Here is a 23,069-nt window from a genome sequence, read left to right on the forward strand (position 1 = left end):
CAAATTTCAAAATGCTTCGTTGTTGCAGTTGTGATCAAAACACAGCATAGTGTCTGAATTATTCCTGAACATATTTTTCTTTTCTTAAAGATATTTTTCCTTTATTTAGAACAGCTGAAGAGAGACAGGAAATGAGAGAGAGGGGATGACATGCAGCAATGGACCTTGGGTTGGATTCGAATCTGGGTCGCTGGCAAGGACTGAGCCTAGATGGGGCGCGCGCTCTAGCAGGTGAGCTAGAGGCTGCACTTGAACAGATTTTTAAGCTCTGATTGGATGTCTCTTGCTGAAATGCACCTTGGGAGTAGGCATGGGCTGGTATACGATTCTGACGGTATGATAACCTTCAGCAAAAATATCACGGTTTCATGGTATTACGGTATCGCAATTACAGCTGTATTATTTTTGAAATGTCTGTGTAAAATTTGTTTCTTATTTTTAAACATACTGCACACTGGCAGGGACAGGGATTTCTAAACTATACTTTCTGTCCTTCAAGACTAAAAAACGGCTCATACCTTAGGAACAGTATGACAGAAAATGTTAGTAGTTTTTGAAACTGTGACTTTTTCAAACCACGGTAGCCTGTACCTTGAAACCGGTAACCGGCCCGTGCCTACTTGGGAGTCGTAGTTAACTTATTATATTCTGTCTTTATGTACACAGTCTTGTATCTTTTTGACTTTTTTATCAAAGAAACAGATATTTTATAACACCGTTGGTAATCTTTTGTATTGATGATCAATCAAGCGTTTTCTAAGCAGTGTTAGAAAATGCATACTGCTGAGTTGTAGTTGGCCTGTTTTTTTTTTTAATCTGACATATCGGGATCAGACACTGAACACAAAGCCAGCATTTTACTTTTTATTGCTATGAAGCTCACATGAGGCAGATTTTCCACATCAGTTGCAGCATTAATCAACTGACTCCATTTCCAAATCTCTCTGTTCTTGGCATCCATCCTCCTCGACTTCCTGGAGGTGTTTGCCATTGCTCTCCTCTATGTGGTTCTCTTCTGGCTCCTGGACACCCTCAGAGAGTCCTTGTGATTGGCTAACAACTTTTTCTGTGGATATAACATGAGAGATTGTGAAAGAGCCGGTAATCTCCTTCAGGCGGCTCTGCTCAGCCTTCAGCTTAGCCAGCTCCTTGGTCAGGGGAGTTTCAGCTGTCGGTGTCCCGGTGGGGGCAGCAGCGGCAGGAGCTGCAGTATTCTGTGCAGGGTCATCCTCTTTAGGGACTTTAGGGGTCTCCAGCTCCTCTGGGCCCTTCTTCTCTGTTGGTTTAGTAGGGTTGATGTCTGGTTGACTTCCAGCTCCCTGCACCTTCTCGTAAAGACTCTTCCTCTCCTCTTGCAAAGCCCTGCACAGATTCTCAAGCTTCTGGTTCTTGGTCATGATGAGCTCAAACTCCTTTTCCTTGATTGCTTTCTGTAAAGGATTAAAATGCATGAATAGTATATTTTAAAAGTGAGGGAATCTTTGTCTTTGTCTAGTAAAAAGATCCCAACAACCAAACCCTTGTATTGGGCTATAAATGACAGAGGAAAATATGTTTCTTACATCTGCCACCATGTCAAGGAGACTCTTGTTGCAACCATCAAAGCGAGTCTTCCATGACTGGCACTCTTTATCCATCTTTTTCATTTTCTTGGCCATCTACATCACACAAAAAAAATCACGTTACCCAGTACACAATCAAAGCCACTTCTAAAAATAACTGCCACAATAGAGTGTAGGAATATACAGTCTGTCAGATTTAGTGTTAGTGTAAATCCCATGGGATTGTTTTCTGTTATTCCTGTTTTTATCATGTTTTTATTCCCAGATAAACAAAGTAATCTAACCAATATCCTGAAGCTGACTTCAAAGATTCTTTGCAAGTGTTCTTACTTTGTCCATGTCCTGTTTGAAGCCAGTGTAGACACTGTTACTCTGAGATACGGTGCCCTGGAATTCATCAAACTTTTTGGAGTACATATCAAGCTGAGGAGAAAAAGTGAGAAATACATTATACAGTTTGTGCATCTAGAGAAGTGGAAAAACAAGTCAATTTTGCTCATGATGCCCTGTCACTGTACCTGGATCTTCATATCTTTTTCTTGCTCCTTCATGACCTTCACTTTTATTTTATACTCTGCCGCCTGTTTTAGCAGCTGTGGAATTTAATAAAATGGTCCATGAAAATGAGCATTAGGGGATTAGAATTGCAAACATTTTATTAAAAATGCTTGACGCACTCGACAAATCTGATACACAAAAACGTACAAGCTCTTTTTCCAGCTTGTGCTTCTCCTCTGTCTCATTCAGTATCATGTTGGCCTGCGTGAGTTTGGTTTCCAGCAGCTTTTCTTTCAGGTCTCTGTGTTTGAAGACCTTTTCCAGGTTCTGGAAGACAGTTAGGTGAATTTATGAGAGAAAGCTGTTATATTTCTTGCTCAGGGAGTCTTTGGCTGCATAAAACTGAAATACTGTAACTAATAAATGCAAGACCTGGGTGTAATGTGCATATAATTTATGTGCTTGAAACTGGCACGGAGGCCCAGATTTGTGAGGTCTTAGATAAGTGCAGTTCAGGTAGTGTCTGGTAGGTTTGCATGTAGATCAAACTTATTGGGCCTCTGTATTGAACCCATGTGTGCTCAGTAAGCGGCAGGATCCATACCGCCTCTCGCTGGTCGTATTGTGTAATGAGCCCCTTGAGTTTCTCTGCCAGAGCGCTGTTCTCCTGGCACAGCTTGGTGTTGCGGCCGCTGTGTTCCTCGATTTGGGCTTGAATATCACTAAGCGTCCCCTGGAAATGGGTGGTGATCTCTTTCCTCTTCAGGTCGTCCTCTCTGCACCTCTGCAGGGTCTCTTCCTGCATTTCAGGCATGGATATTTAAGCTCAAAACAACCTTGTATGATACATTTGCAATTTGCACAGTGATAAAGAGATAGGCATCTTTAGCTTGTCCTCTGATTTTATTTTATTTCTGTGACGTCCTTTCCGTTGTGGTTTTTAACCCCCTTAATGTAGCACAAGTAGACTTTATATTTTACAACTACTGTTTTCTGTCAGCTCGTTTATAGGTCTCGACATTTCCGACTGCACTTAAAAGCAGCTTCATTTCACAGAGAAAGAAAAGAGAACAGCGAGACAGATCAACTGTGCTTTGTTATTTGGCAAATATTCAGCTGTTACACAAACTCCTGGGGTGTACAGTGCTTGTGTTTCGTTTTTTAAAACTTTGGGGCAGCTATAGAGGCAGTGATGCTTCCTGTTTCCTGTACGGGACTCTCACACCGCATTAAAACACACAAGTCTGATCAACGGTTACGTTTTTGGCCGCAGCAGCATAACGTAGGGTTGCGTTTCTCCAAAAGTTGAGTTGGTCTCAACTTTTCAAACCCCACCGCAGTCTGAACGCACTACCCCCATTCACAATGAATGGAAAGACCTGCGTTTGTCTGATGTCTAACGCAGGCTGTGTGAATGCCCACTAACAACAAATTTCAGTAGCTCAGATTTGATACCATGCTTATAAGAGATTTGGTGTTCAGTTATTCTTACACAATACTTGAAAAAATGACAGTAACTGAAGTACCTTTAAGGTCTTATTGTGCCTCTGCAGCTCTCGGCAGAGCCCCTCCAGTTTACTGCGAGCCAGCACGGCCCGGCTGTGCTCGCTCTGCAGCTGGTCCTTCTCCTTCATCACCTGGAGCAACTTCTTCTGCAGAACCTTAAGCTGCTTCTGGTCATTCCGATGCTCCTCCAACTGCAGAAATACACAGAAACATCCAGACACTTGCCCTAAAGGGAAAAGATACCACTTGTATATGTTCTCTTTCCAGTTTTCTATATTCATTCTCTTACCAGCTCAGCATGCTTCTTGATGATGGCTTCCAGTTTCTGTTCTGGAGTGTTGAGTTTGTTCAAACTTTGCATCAGCAGCATGGCTTCCTTCCCTGAACAGTCACAGAAAATTTCACACAAATTAAAGGTCGTCAGTCACAAGCCAAGTTAATTGATTTTGGTTACCTCAGAGCATGAGGATTATAACACAATGATATGTACATCTAAAGTTATTCGTCAATAAAAATTATTTTGGAATAGGGATTATGAGAAATCTATCGGCAACTATAAAAAGCATGTGGATATAAAACTTTATACCTGCTCATCTGTTGCAGATGGATGCACTTACACGCATTACAGCTCTGCTTACATACCTATCAATTTCAGTGCAACTTGGACTTTTGCTGACTGAGCTGAATGAAACCCACCTCGGCTAAAAATCAATAAAACAGTTTTGAGAAAAAACAAGACACCTAGGTTTTTGAGCATCTTCTTCTCCAGTTTCTGGTCCTTGCGGGTGTCGGCCTCTTTGACGGTTGTGACCTCCTCTGTGTCCTCTGGCTCAGCGGGAATCTGCTCAGCCTGGTAGGTGCTAATGATGTCCTCCAGCTGCTGGGCCAGGTCCTCTGTCAGGTCAATATGCTGACCCTCGGCTGGCGACGCCTCAGGACCCGTGGGTGCAGGACAAGCCTCCATTTTTCTGCGCTAGAACTGAGAGGGAAACAGTTGGTTTCGGTAATGAACCTGAGGAAGAAGTGATATTTATCTCATCCTGACATTGTTTTCCAAGTCTGACTTTTCTGAATAACGTCACCTGGCTCCACTGCGAATCATCCTGCCTGATTTTTTTGCGATTCATTTCATGGATTTATATGACCAAGTCCGACTAACCACTGTCTATGAAATCAATGTCGTCTTCATTCGTGCTTTTTGAAGGCTAATTTTGAATAATACTTAACTCAATCAGCTTCTGTTTAACTGAAAGAAGATCTACTAATTTCAGGCTGTATGAAAAAGCTTTGCAATTGGCCTTTTTCACAGCGGATTTTCAAATCTTTGATTTCTCATAGCAGGAAAAGCACAGGTGTTAGATGGCTCTGTTCTATTTAAGTGGCCCAGTAAGCCATGCCAGTGAGCCAGCATGGACAATACCAGGGCCCTGAAACCCTGAATCATTAATTTTATTATACACCTGTGCTTTTTTTAATGTAACCGTGAAGTAGACCTAAAAAGCTAAACTTGATAAATCAGCCGGGTCGAGTTTACACATTAGGGCTGCAGCGATTAGTCGGTTAATCAATTAGTCAAAAGACAATTAATTGGCAACTTTTTTGATGACGATAATTGTTTAAATTTTTTTTTTCAAGCAGTAATGCAAAGCATTTGCTGGTTCCAGCTTCTCAAATGTGAGGATTTACTAGGGGTGGGACGAGACACCCAGCTCACGAGACTAGACTCGAGATTAGGTTCACGAGATCGAGACTATTTTACAGACGAACACGTCTTAATATCGTGAAAAATCCTAGAGGATGTTCTGCTTTTCTTTGTGATATGTGATAGTTAACTGAATATCTTTGGGTTTTGGACTATTGGCCGGACAAATCAGGGCATTTGAAGACATCACATTGGACTGTGGAGATTTATAACGGGTATTTTCTGACATTTGTTAGACCAAATGATTAATCATCATAGTGCTAATAGTGTTCCATAATGAAATCCATAATAAAAAGTGATTAATCACTATCTCCCTCGGCAGGTACCTCCATGGTGCCTTTTAGCAAGGCACAAAGAAACGGCTGTATATTCTGTGCTGAAGGAGCTCAGTGAGAAACATTAGATGCTTGTTTTTTAAATAATTGCACCTACTACGGACATACAGTATTTTCTTTGTCTTGACATCATATCATCTTTAATATCAAAACAGGCAAAACAATGTTGTCTTTTTTTTGGCTCTGAGAGTTTCAACTTCAGTCAATTAAAGAGATTGAAAAGCGTATTATTGTACCACATTGATTGTGCCTGTCTTATGTTGTTAAGGCTCACAGCCGGAGCCTGTTTACGTGCATAAAATTAGTGCAGCCTTCACACTGCTTTCACAAGCAGAGCACACAGCACCTGTCCTAGACCCCACAGGCTATTTTTAGGAACTTCTTTATATGGGCAAGTTATTTATTTATTTCCAATCCACTTTTATTGATGTCAATGTCAGTGGCTGTGTGTACAAAAGCTGCATTTCCAAGCACCAACTCTGAAAAACATCGATATTACATAAGTGACCTCATCTATATTCAATATAGATATCTAAAGGAGGCAGATATCCAAATGAAAATTCAGTGACTATAAGAAAGGGAATTATTGATTTTTTTTCCCTTTCCAAAGAAACAACAGTCAGAGAATTGAAACAAATATTAAGTAGAAATTATTTTTTGCTTAAACAAAATTAATCTTTCCATTCTGTTAACAAATGACACAGGCAAGCCTCAATTGAGTCTCACTCCTTCTCAGTTTCAACAAAGCTTCAGATAGACATCAAATTCAAACAAAATTGTTATTAGTACCTTTAAGAATAGGAAGAGCACAGCAGCACAGAATTTAAGGTTATTTTTTATGCAATTTAAGTGTAAATGTCCCTAAAGAAGCAGGGTAACGAGCAAACAGGGTCTTACCAGGACAGAGTGGGGGAAAGGAAGAGTGTCGAGGGGCTTGGGACAGGCTGCCACCACACACAACAACAGCTGTGATAAGACCACCTCAAAATAAACCAGAGGAGCACATGCAGCTCACTCTGAGCACAGAGGGAGGACAGAGGTACTGTCTCTATCCAGGACACCTCATAGCGCTCCTCTGATTTTAATCTAAGCAGGAACCCACACACAGTAGCTGTGTGTATGTATGCAATCAAAATGCCTCTTCAGCAGCCATGTTATGCCACTGCTGCTTTAAATCATTGCAGTACTGATTTTATTTTAAGCTGGGATGCTGTTAACAGCCACATAATTATTCTAACAAATGGGCCTGACAGCCATAGCCACTGAGCAGAAGAGAGAGAGAGAGAGAGAGAGAGAGAGAGAGAGAGAGAGAGAAAGAGAAAAAAAAAAACCAGTTTCTCTGATTGGCCCGAAATAGTACAGACCTCCTCCCAAACCCAGAGATGAGCCGACTCTAAGATCACAGTCATTTTCCTCACTTAATATATGCTTCACACATGCAGTATGGGCTTTGCTGAATTTGACGCAACCTGAATGTGGTTGAATATTATCCACAAGGTGAGAACTATTTTTGGAAGCATTCATTTATTATTCTTGTTCCATGTTATGACTGCAGTAATCATTTTTCACCAGAGGATGTCACTGGTAGGAGTCTCTCCAATTTTTCACTCTGGAGAGACTTTTTTTGTTCACACTCCGCCTCATGATAACATGTGAATGATTTCATCTGATTCCTTGTGTGCTCTAATTTACACAATCATGTCTTATGCAGGAGGAAAGGTATGAAAGCCATTTTGAATAATAAGGTTTAAAAAAGAAAATGAAATAAACTGCAACACACATCCTTGGGTTAGAAGTATATTCTTTTAAAACAATTTTGAATTTAATCTGAAAAAGTAGAGCACCAAACAATAAAGTCCCCATAGCATAAAAGAGGCACTCCGTCCTGACTAACCAGTTTTGATGCAAATAGCTAAACAACAGATTGGCTACTGAGGGGTATTTTTCTTCCTCAAAAGATCTTAGCGAAGAGGTAAAATGATTTGTCCTCTGTGTTTTACAGGGAATTTCATAGACATGAGAGGCACAAAGCAGTTCAATTAATATGAATACACAATAAAAACAATCTGAATACATACTGTATGCCAAAGCAAATAGAAGGCTTCACTTTCCCTTCACATTTTATGAGCATTCTGCACCGTTTATCACGACAAATAAAATAACATGAAATCAAAGCTACATATATCTTCAGAAACGGGAAACACAAAATTAAAGCAGTGCACCTTTTTTATGTAAACATGAGTGAACAAAGTGTTTCTGATTTTGAAATCCATTCTCAAACTGGTAACATAACATATTGAAGATATGAATACACTTCTTTTTTTAAAAGATGAGACACACGGTGTTAGCGATCAACACTGTGCTATTTTCGCCCTCATTAAACCTCCGTTACGTCAACTGCAGACTTTTTTCCTCTTAAAGAGATATAAACAATCCACATAAAAAGTTTTCAGAATTCAACACTGCAAAAATAGTTTAAATCATAGAAATACACGCGTGTATATATACAGAGAAGAAGTAATGCATTTGTTGAATGATTACTTTTGAGCTGAAGCACAGCAATAGTCAACCAACTCACGCTGTTAACATCATTACTTTAGTATTACAGTAAAGTGATATTGATTTATCCAGTTACACTTGAAAGCAAGAAAACATACTATTGACTGATCATCATAGCCCCTTGAATTTGTGTGCAACATGTTTCACAAAATGAGAAACGTGAAAAAACGACTGGAATGTTTCAAAAACCACAAGAGAACATAACATGTTTTACTCCCTTATTTTCACTGACCACGTCAGTTAAACATCAAAGATGAAAGGATGAAAGTGCATTGTCAAAACTCATAAAGTTCTTATGGTCATCTGTATAAGAGAGAGAAAAAACGCTGTTTAATCAAAGCAAATACATGAGATCAAAAGCAATGCCAGCGTGGCTCACTGCATAATTGCATCACTGCTGCATAAGTACAGATATACCATATAAATAGTAGTCAAATATTTACCAGTATCAATAAGTGCTTACGTTCTAATATATAAATACATCTTACAGTATTCATAATTACATATTAACTTCCTCTATTTTTGTGCAATAGCAAATCCCATGCATTTTTACCAAGATAAAAACCACAACATTTAGAAAAATGCAACATAAGAAACATTTTTTTTTAAGATTGTTTCACATAAATCAAGCTGCATCCGTCTGTCAGCAGAACTGACGTAACAAGAAAGAAAAAGCTTTTCTTTGAGCGAACTCTCTGACAGCGCCGACACTTCTGAATAAAGAGTACCTCGACATTTTTCCTTATTCAACAACAACCTCTTCATAACAAAAATGATGAAAAGCAAAATAAAGGCACAGACCCTTGCCGCTTGATTAGAAGCACCAAACTGCACAAGAAGCGTCTACTTCAAATTTGGTCAGACTGTTTCATAATACACATACTTTTCCCCTTATAAATAGTCTTTATTTACTGCACTACTGCATCACACCTTGATATGGTTACATTAAACAACAGTCTATTTTCAAAGTACACATACAGTAAAATACACTGTTTGTATGCATCTAAGAAGGAGTATATGTTAAAGACATTTGTACATAATCCATAAATATAATTTATGTGCAATTGTACGCAAACTACTATGTCAAACAAAGGCATATTAGCATAATATCTTTCCATATTGCACCTGCACCCAAGAATGATTCTCCACCTTGCAAGACTTCCTGCTGCTTGTCCAATCATTTTAAAAAAGTCTCTGAAGAGAAGAGCACATCAGACAGGGTGGGTTTCTTCTTCACTGTGAAGGTTTGAATCTCCACTCAGATTTAAAAGGAGCTGTCTGGAGTATGTGCAAGACCAGAGAAAGTGTTATTATATTGCCTCTAATAGGATAAAGATGAGGTTATGTGCCTAAAGGGCTGAGGACGACAAGGTTGCAGCTGTAGCGGGGGGGGGGGTGGGGGGGGGTGTCTGTTCCTGGATCAAATTAAGGAGACAGAAAAAGGGGGTTTCAGTGAGGGTCCTCTGTGGTAATCTTCAACGACGCGATGGCTTTCAAGCAGGTCTGGACATTCTCCTCCTGTCTGCTGTCCGTGATGCCCCCGGGGTCAAGGCTTGTCTCCTGAGCGGCATGATGGGAGGACAGCTGGTTCTGAACTCTGATGTCCTCTCCTCCAGTCTCAGGCCCGTGGACAGATCCCTCCCTGCTGCTGCAACGCTGGCCCTCGCTGCTCTGGGGGCTTGGAGCCGAGGAGGGGGTGACATCAGTGCTGGAGGAAGGCGGGGATTGTAACATCTGGAGCCCTCCGACAGGAACGACGGGGAGCAAACTGTGCGCCTGCTGCTGGGAGTGAAGAGGGAGGTGGCTGAGGATGTTCTGGTGATGTGAACTGGCAGCACCAGGCAGACTGGAAGCCAAGCTGCTCCTTTGATCCTGAAACGACATATTGGCAGCGTTAGGAGCAGTTTAACATGGCCAAGATCATTTCTCATGTGAAAATATATTACAGTTAGCAAAAAGGCAGAAATGTGAGAAATAGAGCGTTCAGACAGCACTTGGAGAACACATACGCTCACCACGACGAATAAGCGATAAGGATTGTGTCAACAAATGCAATGAAAAGACCAAAACCAACAAGGAGAGCATTCGGAGAGCGCAGACCTCTGCCAAGGCCATGCCCTATCTTGCAATGTTAACGAGTGAAACATAATTTGTTTCGCAGAGGTGTAGTTGAACTGGGTGCAGACTGTTAATGATACATACCATCTCCATATCAAAGGCTCCTTGGTGAGCCATCTCCATCTTTGCCTGGTGTCTGGTTTTATCACCACAGCCTTTGTGTTGGTGCGAGCCTCTCCGTGGTGAAACAGCCCTCAGCACGACTCTCTGCCGGCCTCTGACTGAGGATTCTCGCTTTCCAGACAGCTCTGTTCCAGGAGACACGGGTCGTTCGATTGAGCCCGGGGAGAGGTGCTGAATGGGTGTGAAGCCGGGTGAGCCAGGCCTCAGCGGGGAGGTATCCCATCTGGGAGAGGAGCGACCTCGCGGGGAGAGCTCTCGCCTCGGGGATGGGTAACGCAGACGTGAAGGGGAGGGCTCCCTGATGGGAGACTCCCAACCAGGAGAGAGCAGACAAGAAGAGTAGGGGTCAAATAGGAAGCTGGCCTGGTCTGGAGACAGCATAGTCAGAGAGTCTTCGTCCATGCACTTCTCTCTCTGGTCTGTTGCAAGGACGGGGCGATGGTCCGAGCCCGTCCGCCTGCCAGAGGACTGTTGGCGGAAATCGGTGCCAGGCAGAGAGGTGAGGGAATAGCCGTGGATAGCGGCGGTGGCTGTGACTGACAGAGAAGTAACTCCACACGGCTGAGGACTCGTGCTTCTCGAACGCAGCTTTGGAGTGGAGTCACCCTCGTATTCATCGTCCTCGTCATCGTCTTCGTCGATTTCGTCAACTTCTTCGTCCATGCCGTCGGAGTCGTCCGCGTCTGAGAACTGGTGTTTGGTTGTGACCACTACCTTGGACTCTTGTTGGCTGTCGTCCACTGTAAAAGACAAACGAATCAGTTTAGTTGGATTTATTCCGCTATAAGTCATGTATGTGCAAGAATATATTACATGTCAGTATCTTACCATGTTCCTGTATCTCTGTGTCATCCATTGATACTGACACTCCCAGTTCAAGACATTTCTTCATGTGTGCCTTTGACTTCATATGTTTAGTCAGGTTTCCTGTAAAAAAGAAAACATAGTAAGTTACCATTGTTCACTAAAAAAAATAGCTGCATTTATTCTAAAAGGAGCACATTTGTTTGTTTTTTACAGATTTTAACCCATTTTAACCCCACAAATTTGTTTTTTCCTACTACAAGTGGACACCGACAGTTTTAAGAGAGTCCAGCTCAGGAAATTCTCCCAGAAATGAAAAAAGTGATGAGAGAAATGAGAGAGTGCAACTGCTGATTTTGCACAATAGTGGCTCTAAATAGCAGCAAGAACTAGAGTGTTTACTGCTGCTGCTAATGTTTTCTTTAAAATCTGATGTGCACACACATTTTGTATTTTTTTGTTGCAGATTTTCACACATTTTTTATAATTGAAATAAATACTTCCATTTGTTTTAAACAAAAAACAATAAATAATGAGTCTTTTGTATCATCTATAAAGTCAGTATTATTTAATTATATAAGCTTAAAGAATGCTCACCTTTAGTTTTAAAAGCAAAGTTGCAGACCCTGCAGATGTACGGTCTCACATCTGTGTGCGTCCTGATGTGTTTTTTAAGCATGCTCGGCTTCTTACAGCGAATGCCACACTCCTCACAAATGTATTTCCCCCGGCCTCGACCTCTGACATACACATAGTCTTCACTGGACTTGTACCTGAAAGAAAGACAGAGTCTTCTAAAGAATAAATACATTAAACAGTCCTGAAAAGGTAAAAAGACCATAGACGGACAGATAGTGTATGCATTAACGTCCTAATATAGCTGCTGCATTTGCTGTCAGCAGAACTGGCAAGTGTTATGATAACTAATATCTTGACTGACCCTCCCTCAAAGATCTTAATGCGTGTTGGCACTGTTTGGGTGGTGGAAGCCTCCCTCTCTTTCCACTCCTCCTTGGCAGTTTTCACTCTGCAGCTGATGTCTTTCCCCTTCTTCCCGTAGGTGATGTCCACCTCTTTGGGCTCCGGTTTCCTCTGTAGCTGAATCAGATGAACAAACATTTTGTTAACAGCCATTTCAAGTGGACACCGGATCGACAACGTAACGTGATGCTTCCAATATTGTATGTCACACATGGCGTTACACAGCATGTTTTGCAAACATAAATTATGGTGCTGCTGCTGCCCATTACAGATAACTTAAAGTTTGTTAATTTTCATGTTTTTTTATTTTCTGAAAGCTATGCTTGGCATGATTTTTATGTCATAATAATATATCTGATCTTGATTTGTTGAACAAGTCGATCTGCCTAAATCATCCCATTGCCAAGACACGTTATTTTCTAAAATATATTATTTATATTTTATATATATTATTAGTTTGGTATTTTCACTGCCAAGACATCTTTTTTGCAAAGGGTAAATGCAAAGCAAGTGATGAATTAAAGCTTATAACATCATAGCTGGCAGCAGGCAAATGATTTCCAGAAACTTGCCAATAGTGACTGAACCTTCTGCCAAAAGATCTGAAGTGTGCAGTTAGCCAAATTCTGGATAATAAGGTCATTTTAAACTTTCCACATTTCAAACACTTCTCTCTTGCTGAAATGATGGGCAACCAATGTAGAAAACTGCCCAGTGCTGCTTGATTATACGTATTTACTTCAAGTAATAGTGATACTAGGCAAGACCATTTCAATGGTATCAATGGGGCTTTACTCTTAAGGTGCGTTTTAGACATATGCATACTGTATGCATAGAAAAACTGCAGAGACGGGATCATTTTCTCACCTGTTCCATGGTCTGCCTCCACAGGATGAGGGATGACACCAGTTTCCCCGTGCCAGGCTGACACATGGCGGCCACGGTGTATATTACCTTGTCTCCCCTCTGTTTGGACTGCAGTAGAGCCAGAGCAGTATTGGTACTCAGCTCAAGAGGGTTCGGATTGTGGGAACTCACACGCCAGGTGGCATACACAGAGGAGAAAGGGGCGTTGCTGTGAGAGCAGCTCGGCTTGGTGTAGTTGAGATAACACCAGCTCACTCCTGTCGTCGTGCGAAGACTTGGAAACTGAGATAACAGTCTTGAATGCTCGGTGTCTGAGATCAGGGTGTATTTACTGGGAATCAGCTGTGCCACCATATCCATCTGCACTCGATTCTCCATGCCAACTTCTTTCACTTCACTCACTGATATCATAGAGTAGGGAGGTGAACTGGTTTCCAGGGAGCTACTTTCCATTGCTGATTCAACTTCGTGGTCAGTGGCTTCTGTCACTTCTTGTTGAAGTGTGATGAATTTCCTCCTACGCGAGTCATCCTGAGCATGAGGTGTGGATGCACCCTGCATCTCTGACCTGTGCCCCTTCTCTTCGCTCAAATTACATTTTCCCAACTCCACAGCACCCAGCTCCTCTACAATCTGACCAAACATTCTTTCCTCTTTCACACGTTTTTGCTGCTTGACCTCCATGAAAAGGTCCAGGCTGCTAGCAGGGGAAAGCATTCGTTTGTTAGTGCCACCACTGGAGGCATTAGTGGTTGAGATAGTTCTGGAGGTCAGAGAGAGAGGGATGCCTGTCTTGAGCTTAGCAGATGACAAATCAAGGGCTTCAACATTGAGGGTGTGCTTCGAAGGTGGTCTGGTAAAAGCTAATGCATTATGAGAATCAAGATTTCCAGACAAACGTAAACTCTGATTCTGAGAAGTGGACGTAGTGGAGCTAACACTGTCATACTGATTGTCGAAAATCTGTGATACTGAAGTGTATGTGATACTGCCATAGGATGGCACATTAGTCTGTATTCTTACAGGAACTAAAAGGCTTGGATGTGACAGCTGGGGAAATGTATTCCCGGTGGAGAATATTGGCAGAGTCTGCGGCAGAACAGAAATTGCTGTGAATGGAGGGGAGGTGCTGCTGAGGTACTGCGGAAACACTTGTGATGGGACTTGTATTACCTCAGCGTCCATATTCAAAGACTCCTGTCGCACCAAGTTTCCCCTCCTTCTCTCCCTCACAGCCGAGTGGCCAGAGCTGATGTCCACGTGTCTAACTTTGGATGTAGGAGAAAGGCTGCCATAGTCAAATGATATGCTGCGTACCTCTGGGAACCCCTTGTGCAAGTTACACGGCGCCTGCTCTGAGGAGGAGCGTCTCATTTCATGTTGTTGACGCTGATTGAGCACAGAGAGGGAGTGCCCACTCCCTGGCACTGCTAAGAGCTCCAGTGGTTTGCCGAATTCATCCTGCCTGGCTGGAGAGACGGACTTCAAACTCTCCTCCCTGTCAAAGGAGAAGGTGGAGCTATAAGATAAGTTGCTGTCTTGGCTCGGGCTGCGGGAGAGACTGGTGCAGGCAGACTCAAAACTAGATTCACCAGAGGAGTGCTCGATATCCGCTAAGCGTAGCCTTTTCTTCTTTGGAGGGAGCTTTTCTGGAGGGAATTGTGCTAAGGTTTCACTCCTTTGAGGCCACTGAAACTCCTCCACATGCTTCTCTGGCTCCTTCACCTGCACCTCTGGAGCTTTTTCTGGACTGTCAGGCTCTACTGTGACCCTAATTTCTGGGACTTGTATGTTGGGCTGCCGTACAAGTTTGGGCCCCATTTGAAATGATAGCCTACTATCACTCCTTTCCAACTCATATGATTCACTTGCTTCTATAGCTTGAAATGAAGAATTGCTATCCTGTCTCTGCCCATGATACTTGTATGATTCTGACTGTTCAGAGTAAGACCTGTTTATCGAGTTTGTGTGTTGGATAACAGAAATTACATTTCCTAACGTTTTCCGACCAGACATTTCAGAGCTCACTGATACTTCCATGTCACACCTGTCCATCTGCATTAGCATACTTGAATGTCCTTTTCCTAATGCCATAATGCCCACTGCAGCTTGTTTTGAATCATAGTCCTTACTTGAATCAAGCATTTCTTCACACTGTTCATGAAGGCCTTCATATTGAACTGGCAAATCTTCCTCTTCCCTCTTCTCTTTCCGGCGCTTCCGTGTTGCCAGTTCCATTGCGTGTCTCTGATGGCTCATACTAGATGCCATTGAGTGGTAATTTTCCATTTCCAATCCTGAGGGTGAAATGCCACTCTCGCTAATCTTTCCGTGGCTGTCTGCGTGGCTATCATGTGCAGAGAGTTCGAAAGCAGCTTGCCGCCTGAGTCTCCTCATGCCCCCGGTGCTTGTTCTCTCATCAAAAGAGTGGCTGCCTCTAAGGGCTTGAGGCATAGTTAGACACACTACTGAGGACGTTGGCATTGAGTTGCTTCTAATCAGAATCCCCACATCAGAGCCAGCGTCTAACTGTGGTTCATTTACCTCTTCCCTCGTGAATGACTTTGTGTTTATTTTGATCGACTCAACTGTGTCTTTTTCTTGGGTGAAAACGCGGGAAACACCTTTCTCTGAGTGTCTCCCGGTATATTCACTTGAATCTGTGCTACAAGCCATAAAAGCTGCCGTCTGTTTAGGGCTTGGCCTGTAGCACTTCCCGAACATAATTTCTTGATAGGACTTTGCGTTAGTGTTTGGAGGACCGGTCTGGTGCTCAGTACTCTCGGATCGCGAGAAATAGCCGGAGTCCGTGCTGCCCTTGCTAGACTGACTTGGAAGGGACAGATTGTTGTCAGAGTCGCTGCTTCTTTTTTCAGACAGCCGAAGTGCAAGCCTCTGTTTGATTGTGCAAGATTGAATTGCACGGCTAGCCTCGGTAGCGGCGGGAGGTGCACTCATTTCTTGGGGCTGGGAGGAACCATCCTGAGCTGACATCGACGTGGCTCCCTTTTTCTGAGCAATGAGATTTAGTACTTTTACAGCAGTGTTATCTGATCCCTCCACTGGAGAGTCCAGCAGCAGCAGCGGGTCGTTAAGAGTGTCCTCGTCCGTGTCCGTGCTTTGCTCAGCATCAGAGAATAACTCGCCTTCCCCTTCAAAAGACCCCTGGTCAGTGTTGGCATTGTAAGACCCAAGTTCTGATAGTGGCACTGTTCCAGCTTTGACTGAGTGAGCATGGGACTTTCTGTGTTTGTATAAATTACTCTTGGTTTTAAAGGAGAATCCGCAGGGGACACACGGATAGGGCCGTTCCCCGGTGTGTGAGCGAATATGTTTCTTAAGCACGCTGGGTTTGGCACATGCCCTTCCACAGTAATCACAAACATACTTCCCAGGCTTTTGTGGTTTCTGCTCCACCTTACACATAGCCTCTGACAGCTGATCCATCCCTGAATGGGAACACTGTTGTTGGACTTCAGGTGAACTGGTGGACTTCCTGTGAGATGCAGGTCCCGGGGACTGTGAAGAAACTGAGTGACCTACAGCTTTCTGTCTGCCACAGGGAAACTGTTTTGTGGACTGTGGTGGATACGAAGACATCTCATAGTCTTGATGGCTTGTGGACTGGGTTTGGGAGTGCTGATCTTCTAATTGCAGTGATTTCCCTGAGTCAGACATTTCTTTGAAACCACACGTGTCTCTGCTCTGACCTTCTTTCAGTTGTTGGTGCCACCCCTTGCTTTCCAATTCGACTGATGGACTCCTCCTAGTCTGTACTGCTTCTGAGGTGCATTTTTTCTGTGCGACAACATTTCTGTCCTGACCCTCAGTAGAGCTTTTCACCCCTGCAGTAGTTTCAAGTGACTCCATGAATCCAACTTTCTTTGGAATTGATTTTCAAGGACACTATCTGTTATGTGACTGTAGTGATATTGACATACATGTGAAGTGATTGCGGGGAAGGGTCACCTGAAAGAGATCAGACAGAAATTACAATTAGACAAATGTATGACAATAACCTAAACTAGGACCTCATAAAGATGCACAAGAGCTGAGGGTTATCAAGTTAGATAACAAATCTATATAATATTCAAATCCCCTCCTTGAGAGTGAGAGCTATTCAAGGCTGTTTCCCACAAATCCTTCTAATAAAACATTTGAGTATACAATTTATAATGAGCTCCATCCCAGCAGGAATGGAAACACATTATTTTCTCTTACCAGCTTCTAAAAAACCTAGGTACCTCATGCCTGGCAGATGCCCCTGTGAACGTGTGTGTAGGTGTTTAAGGCACATGCTTTTACTGTAGCATGTGTGTCATTATTGGTTGTATATGTTTACTTTGTGTGTGTGTGTGTGTGTGTGTGTGTGTGTGTGTGTGTGTGTGTGTGTGTGTGTGTGTGTGTGTGTGTGTGTGAGAGCTAAATAGAAATTCATTTGTTTTTGTTTTTCATATATTTTGAAAAACTAATTGTAAGCTCAGATGTGAATATATGAATATATCACCCAGGTACTTTCTTCATCCTATATCCCAGATTTGACTTTTAATTTTAATTTAACTTGTTGCGTTTTTGTCAACAATTGTAGGCTATTGCAAAAAAAAAAGTATGAGTATGGTAGGTGTTTCGACGCATTCCAGCACACACAGGTGACACTGTTGCTGTAGATCGTGGTCAACGAAGTGTGATGATGAGTCTACCTGCACCCCTTTTGATCCGATATCTACATGAAACACCAAAATGTTGTGCATAACTCTTCAATACAATGCCAGGATCACATCATAACATGTTCAGGCTCCTTGTCTCTCGTGGGATTCAAACCCTGTCACTAGTGCCATCGTCTTCACACTTAACTGCACGGGACCACTAACTGTCCTGTACATACTGTAAACACGCCGGACTCCAGCAAGAAACCTCATCATTCCCGCTGGTTAAAGTGAATTGCTTTCGCCGCTACACTTACATGTCATACCATGGGGATGGATGGGTCTCTGAGGGCACGTCATTTCATCTTCTCAGTATCAAATGCTGTGTCCTCCCTAACGAGGTTATGTAAGATTATCTGGTTCAAACCCTCTGAGTTCCCCTTAATTAGGACATCCACGACTCTCACTCTCTGTCTTTCTCTCTCACTCCCTCTCTTTCTTTGTTAGCGCACCACACACTCCTCAGGCATTAACCAGAGGATAGGAATCCAAGGTGACTCTCGAGATGACAAGAGATGCTTGAAAGCAGTTGTAAGGATAATAATCTCCTCTTTGTGTGTGTGTGTGTGTGTGTGTGTGTGTGTGTGTGTGTGTGTGTGTGTGTGTGTGTGTTTTTGTGTGCAAATGCCCCATTGCCTGTTTTGGCTGTTTATGGTTCAGTAGCTCTGCTTTCGGACAGAATTGAGGGCTTCTTCTATTCCAGAGCAGGATAGAGAAAAGATAATGAAGGCTGGCGAGGGCTGCCTCAGATTGTAACAATCTATGTTTCAGCAGGGAGGTTTACAGAGGTAAACTAAGTGAGGTGCCTTGGGGTAACAATATTTAGAGGCCTGGTAGGGAGCTCCCCTTCAAGGTCGGTCTGACCTCATTGCTTAGTTTTCCATCCTCGGTGAGCTCCGAGTGGAGGGAAGGGGAATATGGGTGCAGAGTGACAGCCAGATAAGACCCTCAGAAACAATGCATACCTTTGAACTAAGCACAACAGAGAGGGAACGAAGCCGACATATTCAGAGTCTCATCGACAAGTCTCTCAACATAGTCTGACTATAAAAACTGTACAAGCAGACCTTTCACTGCAAATTTCTCTTGCTCCCGGCAACAAGCAATAAACCTATACGGAAATATATGACACAGCAGCAATGACGTGCAACAACAGGAGGCAGGTGGGTGGCAGTAGGTGTGTTTCAGGACGATTGTGGGCTTACTGTGGTACAGTATGTCCGCATGGACGGAGAAATGACTTCACGGAGAGATTTGTATGAACAGCAGACATTCGTGGGGCACATCCCTTACTGCTTTCCACACACGAGAGAGGACAATGAGCAAACAAATGCTGGCTATGGAGAGCACCGTTATGCCGCTGAATTACATCATTAGAGGCTAAGTTGGCCATTAAAGGGAACGGGCATGAAGCCTCACGCTGACAACAAATCCATAAATATCATAAGATGACCGGCTTCTGAGAAGCTGGATGGTAAAACCCTCTGTGGTACTCTTAACAGCAACATAGCATGCAGAATCAATCAACAGCTCTTACTGTGATCAGAATGACATGAAGCACACGGTCTGATGGGGGGAAAAGCCTCAGCTCATACAGCAGCTGACATTCAGATATCAAATATAATCCTCATACAAACCTGACATTTGAATAGTCCCCTGTCCCATATCGACAGTCACATGTGACATTCCTCATGCTGCATAGTCCATTTCTTCATTCTCCTCATGTCTGGGTAACAATAATGAAATAAATTAGCAAGGTAAAGTCCCATCAGTCATGAAGCTGCTGGCTGACTGGGTGTACATTAGAAGATCTATTGATGCGAGCTAGTCACCAGAGAAAATACCCAACCGTGACGTGCGGACCCAGGCACAAAAATAGCAAAGGGGCCCTGGGAGGGATTACACAACAGCCCACGTTTAAGGACGCTTTTTCTCTCTCTCTCTCACTGTGTTTCAAAGCAGAGCGGCAGCTGCCTCACACTACACACAAAGCGGGGAGTCAGATGTCATGATGCAAAGAGCTAAACATCACCTTTCTTACATAGCCGGAGTCCATTCATCCCCAGATTCAATCATTCATTTTAGCCTAATATTGTGTGATCTGAATGAAGACACATTCAGGTACACACATTATGATCTATATAATTCAGTTGGACAGAGTGTGTGAATATAAGCAGAGCAGAGGAGAAATGCAAATGTGACAAGCGCTTTGAAAGACACTAATCACACAGTGCAGCCGCTCTGAATATACATTTCCTACAGCTTGATTCTATTCAGTTTGTATATGGAGAGGAACTCAATGAAAAGACAGCATGTGGCTGACTGTGAGGATGCTGCAAAAATTAGACATGTTCTCCGAATCCTGAGACACCCACAGCCTGTTCAGAGCCAGTTCTCTCCCGTCACGACAGGATTCGCTTTGTGAATGGAGAGAGTTGTGATGAGGGTGTCATTAACACTGCAAAAAACTAGGACAATACTGCAGATTATGTGCAGCTGCAAACCTCATCCTGTGAATCAGATGTATGAGTTCAGTGTGACATGGTGCCATTACAGCCTCTACATTAATTTCTTCTCAGTAAATACTTCCTCGTTACATGACTACCAAAAATGTTACGCTGTAATGATTCTATTTTCATAAGCCCAAAGCCACACACAGTATTGAATCTATTATTATTTTATTGTTTAGTAATACTTTTATTTACAACTGAAAACCCTCAAGTAAATGCAGTTGTTTTATTTAAAAGTGAGACTAACTGACATGATATTTCAATGAAATTGTTAAGTTGTTTATTTTGTTTTCTTTTACCATATACTTTTTACACATACTTCTTCTTCTTTATACAGTACAAAGCCCCTGATGCTTTTTGATCAACAAGTTCATTCACACATTTCTGTGGACAGCACTCAAAGGTAAAATGACCCGAGAGGCAACTAACAGATTTGGAAACAACTGGTACATTTATGCAAATACTGTGATAAAGTACAGTTTTAAAAGGTATTTGTACTTTGTTTGACTCTTCATATTGTGTTACTTTGTACTCCACTACATTTCAGAGAGAAACGTAATTTTTATTCCACTTTATTTATTTTAAATCTTAACTAACAGTTACTTTTCAGATATTTTTACACCCTACAAACTATAATTAGCTCACAAAATATGATACATTGTTAAAGATTGAACTACCCAACAGTGTACCTTATAAAGTAGTTTTTAAGCTTATATATTGAAGCAAGATGTAACTTTTGCTGAACACCAACATTTGGGTGGTGAATGCTAAAATGTAGCTTAACAGTTGTACAAGAAGTAGGAAAAGGTCATTAAAGTCAGCAAACTAGCTGAGTAATGCAGTTATACAACAATGTATGAGTATTTTAATGAGTATTTTTTACTTTAAGTTGAGGATATGAGGACTTTTACCACCACTGCTACTGTAAGTACATTTACTTAAATACCGTTATTAGTACAATTTTGACATACTTGTATTTCCTTTTGTATTACCTTGTACGTTTAGCTCCACTCCACAACATTTCAGAGGGAAATATTGTAGTTTTTACTCCACCACATGTATTTGACTGGTGTTTTACTTTGCAGATTTTACTTTTACTTTTTACTTTGCAGTTACTTTGCAGATTAAGATTTTTAATGTGAAACATCATGTGACTTTAGATTGCACTGCTATAGACTGCTATGAATTAAAATAGTGTGCCTGAGCAGCACCTGGACCAGCTACAGGTAGAAAACATGACAAACCACTGAGTTTGACTTGAATTAAAATTTTAAGTGATGGTTGGATACCTGCCAAAATCTATTTCTATCATAATTTGTTTAGAAGCAGCTCTCTGATTTGAATGAATTCATGATTACTCTGTCTCAGGCATTTGTATAAAATCTTTGGCCTTTCAACACAATATAATTTACACATCTATAAATACTTCACCCGCTTTGACCATCCTCCTCAGTTTCACTCTGTGCCATTGGGTGAGAACAACTGGGTGCCTCTATGAATAGGAGTCCTTTGGCGAAGGCATATTTAACAGAGGTCTTTCTCAACATAAAGCTTACACAGCAAAACAAAGGCTTTAAACTTATGTTACGACATATGAACTTCACCTCTGAGTTCAAAATCCTACCCAAATGGCAAGCCTCTGTTTCCTGCAAGGCAAAAACTGTAATTTCACAGTGCACTTACTTTAGAAAGCTGCAACTCGCTGTGTGCCAATAAAAGCAGTGAATGCAGAGAGACTGTGTATTGACAGAGTTTGTCCACAGTATGGAATTGCAGAGAGCTATTATTAGCTTCTAACAAGTCAAAGATGAAGTTGAAGCTAACTAACTGTGCTGCACTGCAGCTGAGATCCATTATGCTATATTCTGTATGTAGAGGAGCGGCACTAAAATGGCTGATACTCAATGTGCAGTGAAGGTCAAGTCGCCCATCTCTATAAATATAATGGTCTGTCCCCCAGGATGTTCCACACTGCTCGCCATTTCCACCATCTAAAGCTACGCCGCGCCTCTGCTGACCGCCTCAAATCTGCATGTGATTGAATGCCGCACAGGCACTTGACTACTAGCAGGCCTCTAATGATATTAGTGGTAAAACAGATGGGAAGAGGGGGGAGACAGAGGGGACAACACAGAGAGAGAGAGGGAGGGAATGTTTATTAATGGAAGGAATGAGGTTTTCCTCCCTGCTGGCTGTAGTGGCTGTCATATGGCTGACTGAGATATCTCTTACAGGGGACACTGAACGCTGCAGGTTGGACAAACAGCTGATACAAACGCCAATAAATATGACATAAAACCTAAATCCTTCGGATCTTCACTCCTCACTCGATGCATCATTAATTAATTCAGCCAAAATGTCTCTTTTTGATCAATTGACCGTGGTTTCATTTTCCGTCAGCTCTCTCAAACCGGTGGCATACTTTAATGCCATTATCACAGCAGTACCTGAAAATAATCTTGACATGATTGTGTGTTTCCATGGCAACCATGCCAACGTCTGTAGCCAGTTTTTCCTCCCTGGTTCCTGTCTACATATATAATTACCACCACAGATTACAGCACCAAGACTGCAGAAATGAGTGGAGAAAACGGGCTTCAGCCGCCACACTGCGTCCATATGTGATCGAACTGTGTGACACCTTATACTTCTTGTGCTGATGGGAATTAAAATAGAGCTACATAAAGTGTAAATTAGCATAAAATCAATAAAAGATCAAAGAAATGCTGCCATTATTTAGGTGCAGCCTGTGTACAGTATATATCAGAATACGATAAATGTTTGCAAATTAAATTTGA

The 23,069-nt window shown here is 42.2% G+C and overlaps 2 protein-coding genes across 2 annotated transcripts; both read right to left on the minus strand.

Annotated features, from left to right (window-relative positions):
• Positions 1-914: 914 nt before the first annotated feature.
• Positions 915-4,530, minus strand: txlnbb (taxilin beta b). The gene is made up of 9 exons (XM_078277748.1): positions 4,308-4,530; positions 3,856-3,947; positions 3,587-3,757; positions 2,665-2,859; positions 2,268-2,387; positions 2,081-2,155; positions 1,893-1,985; positions 1,563-1,658; positions 915-1,430 (listed from the first exon to the last, which is right to left on the minus strand). The coding sequence occupies exons 1-9, from the start codon at positions 4,528-4,530 to the stop codon at positions 915-917; spliced, it is 1,581 nt and encodes a 526-aa protein (XP_078133874.1).
• Positions 4,531-7,330: 2,800 nt separating this feature from the next.
• Positions 7,331-19,557, minus strand: hivep2b (HIVEP zinc finger 2b). Its single transcript, XM_078278056.1, has 7 exons — positions 19,399-19,557; positions 13,056-17,024; positions 12,148-12,305; positions 11,805-11,980; positions 11,232-11,330; positions 10,365-11,143; positions 7,331-10,034 (listed from the first exon to the last, which is right to left on the minus strand). Exons 2-7 carry the CDS (start codon positions 16,923-16,925, stop codon positions 9,612-9,614), a joined length of 5,505 nt encoding a protein of 1,834 aa, XP_078134182.1. The 5' UTR covers positions 16,926-17,024; positions 19,399-19,557; the 3' UTR covers positions 7,331-9,611.
• Between the last annotated feature and the right edge of the window lie 3,512 nt (positions 19,558-23,069).

The sequence above is a fragment of the Sander vitreus genome, chromosome 20, assembly GCF_031162955.1.
Source record: "Sander vitreus isolate 19-12246 chromosome 20, sanVit1, whole genome shotgun sequence".
Lineage (NCBI taxonomy): Eukaryota > Metazoa > Chordata > Actinopteri > Perciformes > Percidae > Sander > Sander vitreus.

What these genes read in the sequence shown, in the direction of transcription:
- txlnbb (XM_078277748.1), bottom strand. Translation starts at nt 4,530, where the DNA reads ATGGAGGCTTGTCCTGCACCCACGGGTCCTGAGGCGTCGCCAGCCGAG. An exon ending in AAAAAGATATGAAGATCCAG is followed by an intron (nt 1,986 to 2,080) that starts GTACAGTGACAG and finishes TTTTCTCCTCAG; the next exon opens with CTTGATATGTACTCCAAAAA. An exon ending in TCCTTGACATGGTGGCAGAT is followed by an intron (nt 1,431 to 1,562) that starts GTAAGAAACATA and finishes AATCCTTTACAG; the next exon opens with AAAGCAATCAAGGAAAAGGA.
- hivep2b (XM_078278056.1), bottom strand. Translation starts at nt 16,925, where the DNA reads ATGGAGTCACTTGAAACTACTGCAGGGGTGAAAAGCTCTACTGAGGGT. An exon ending in ATTAAGATCTTTGAGGGAGG is followed by an intron (nt 11,981 to 12,147) that starts GTCAGTCAAGAT and finishes TCTTTCTTTCAG; the next exon opens with GTACAAGTCCAGTGAAGACT. An exon ending in CACAGAGATACAGGAACATG is followed by an intron (nt 11,144 to 11,231) that starts GTAAGATACTGA and finishes TGTCTTTTACAG; the next exon opens with TGGACGACAGCCAACAAGAG.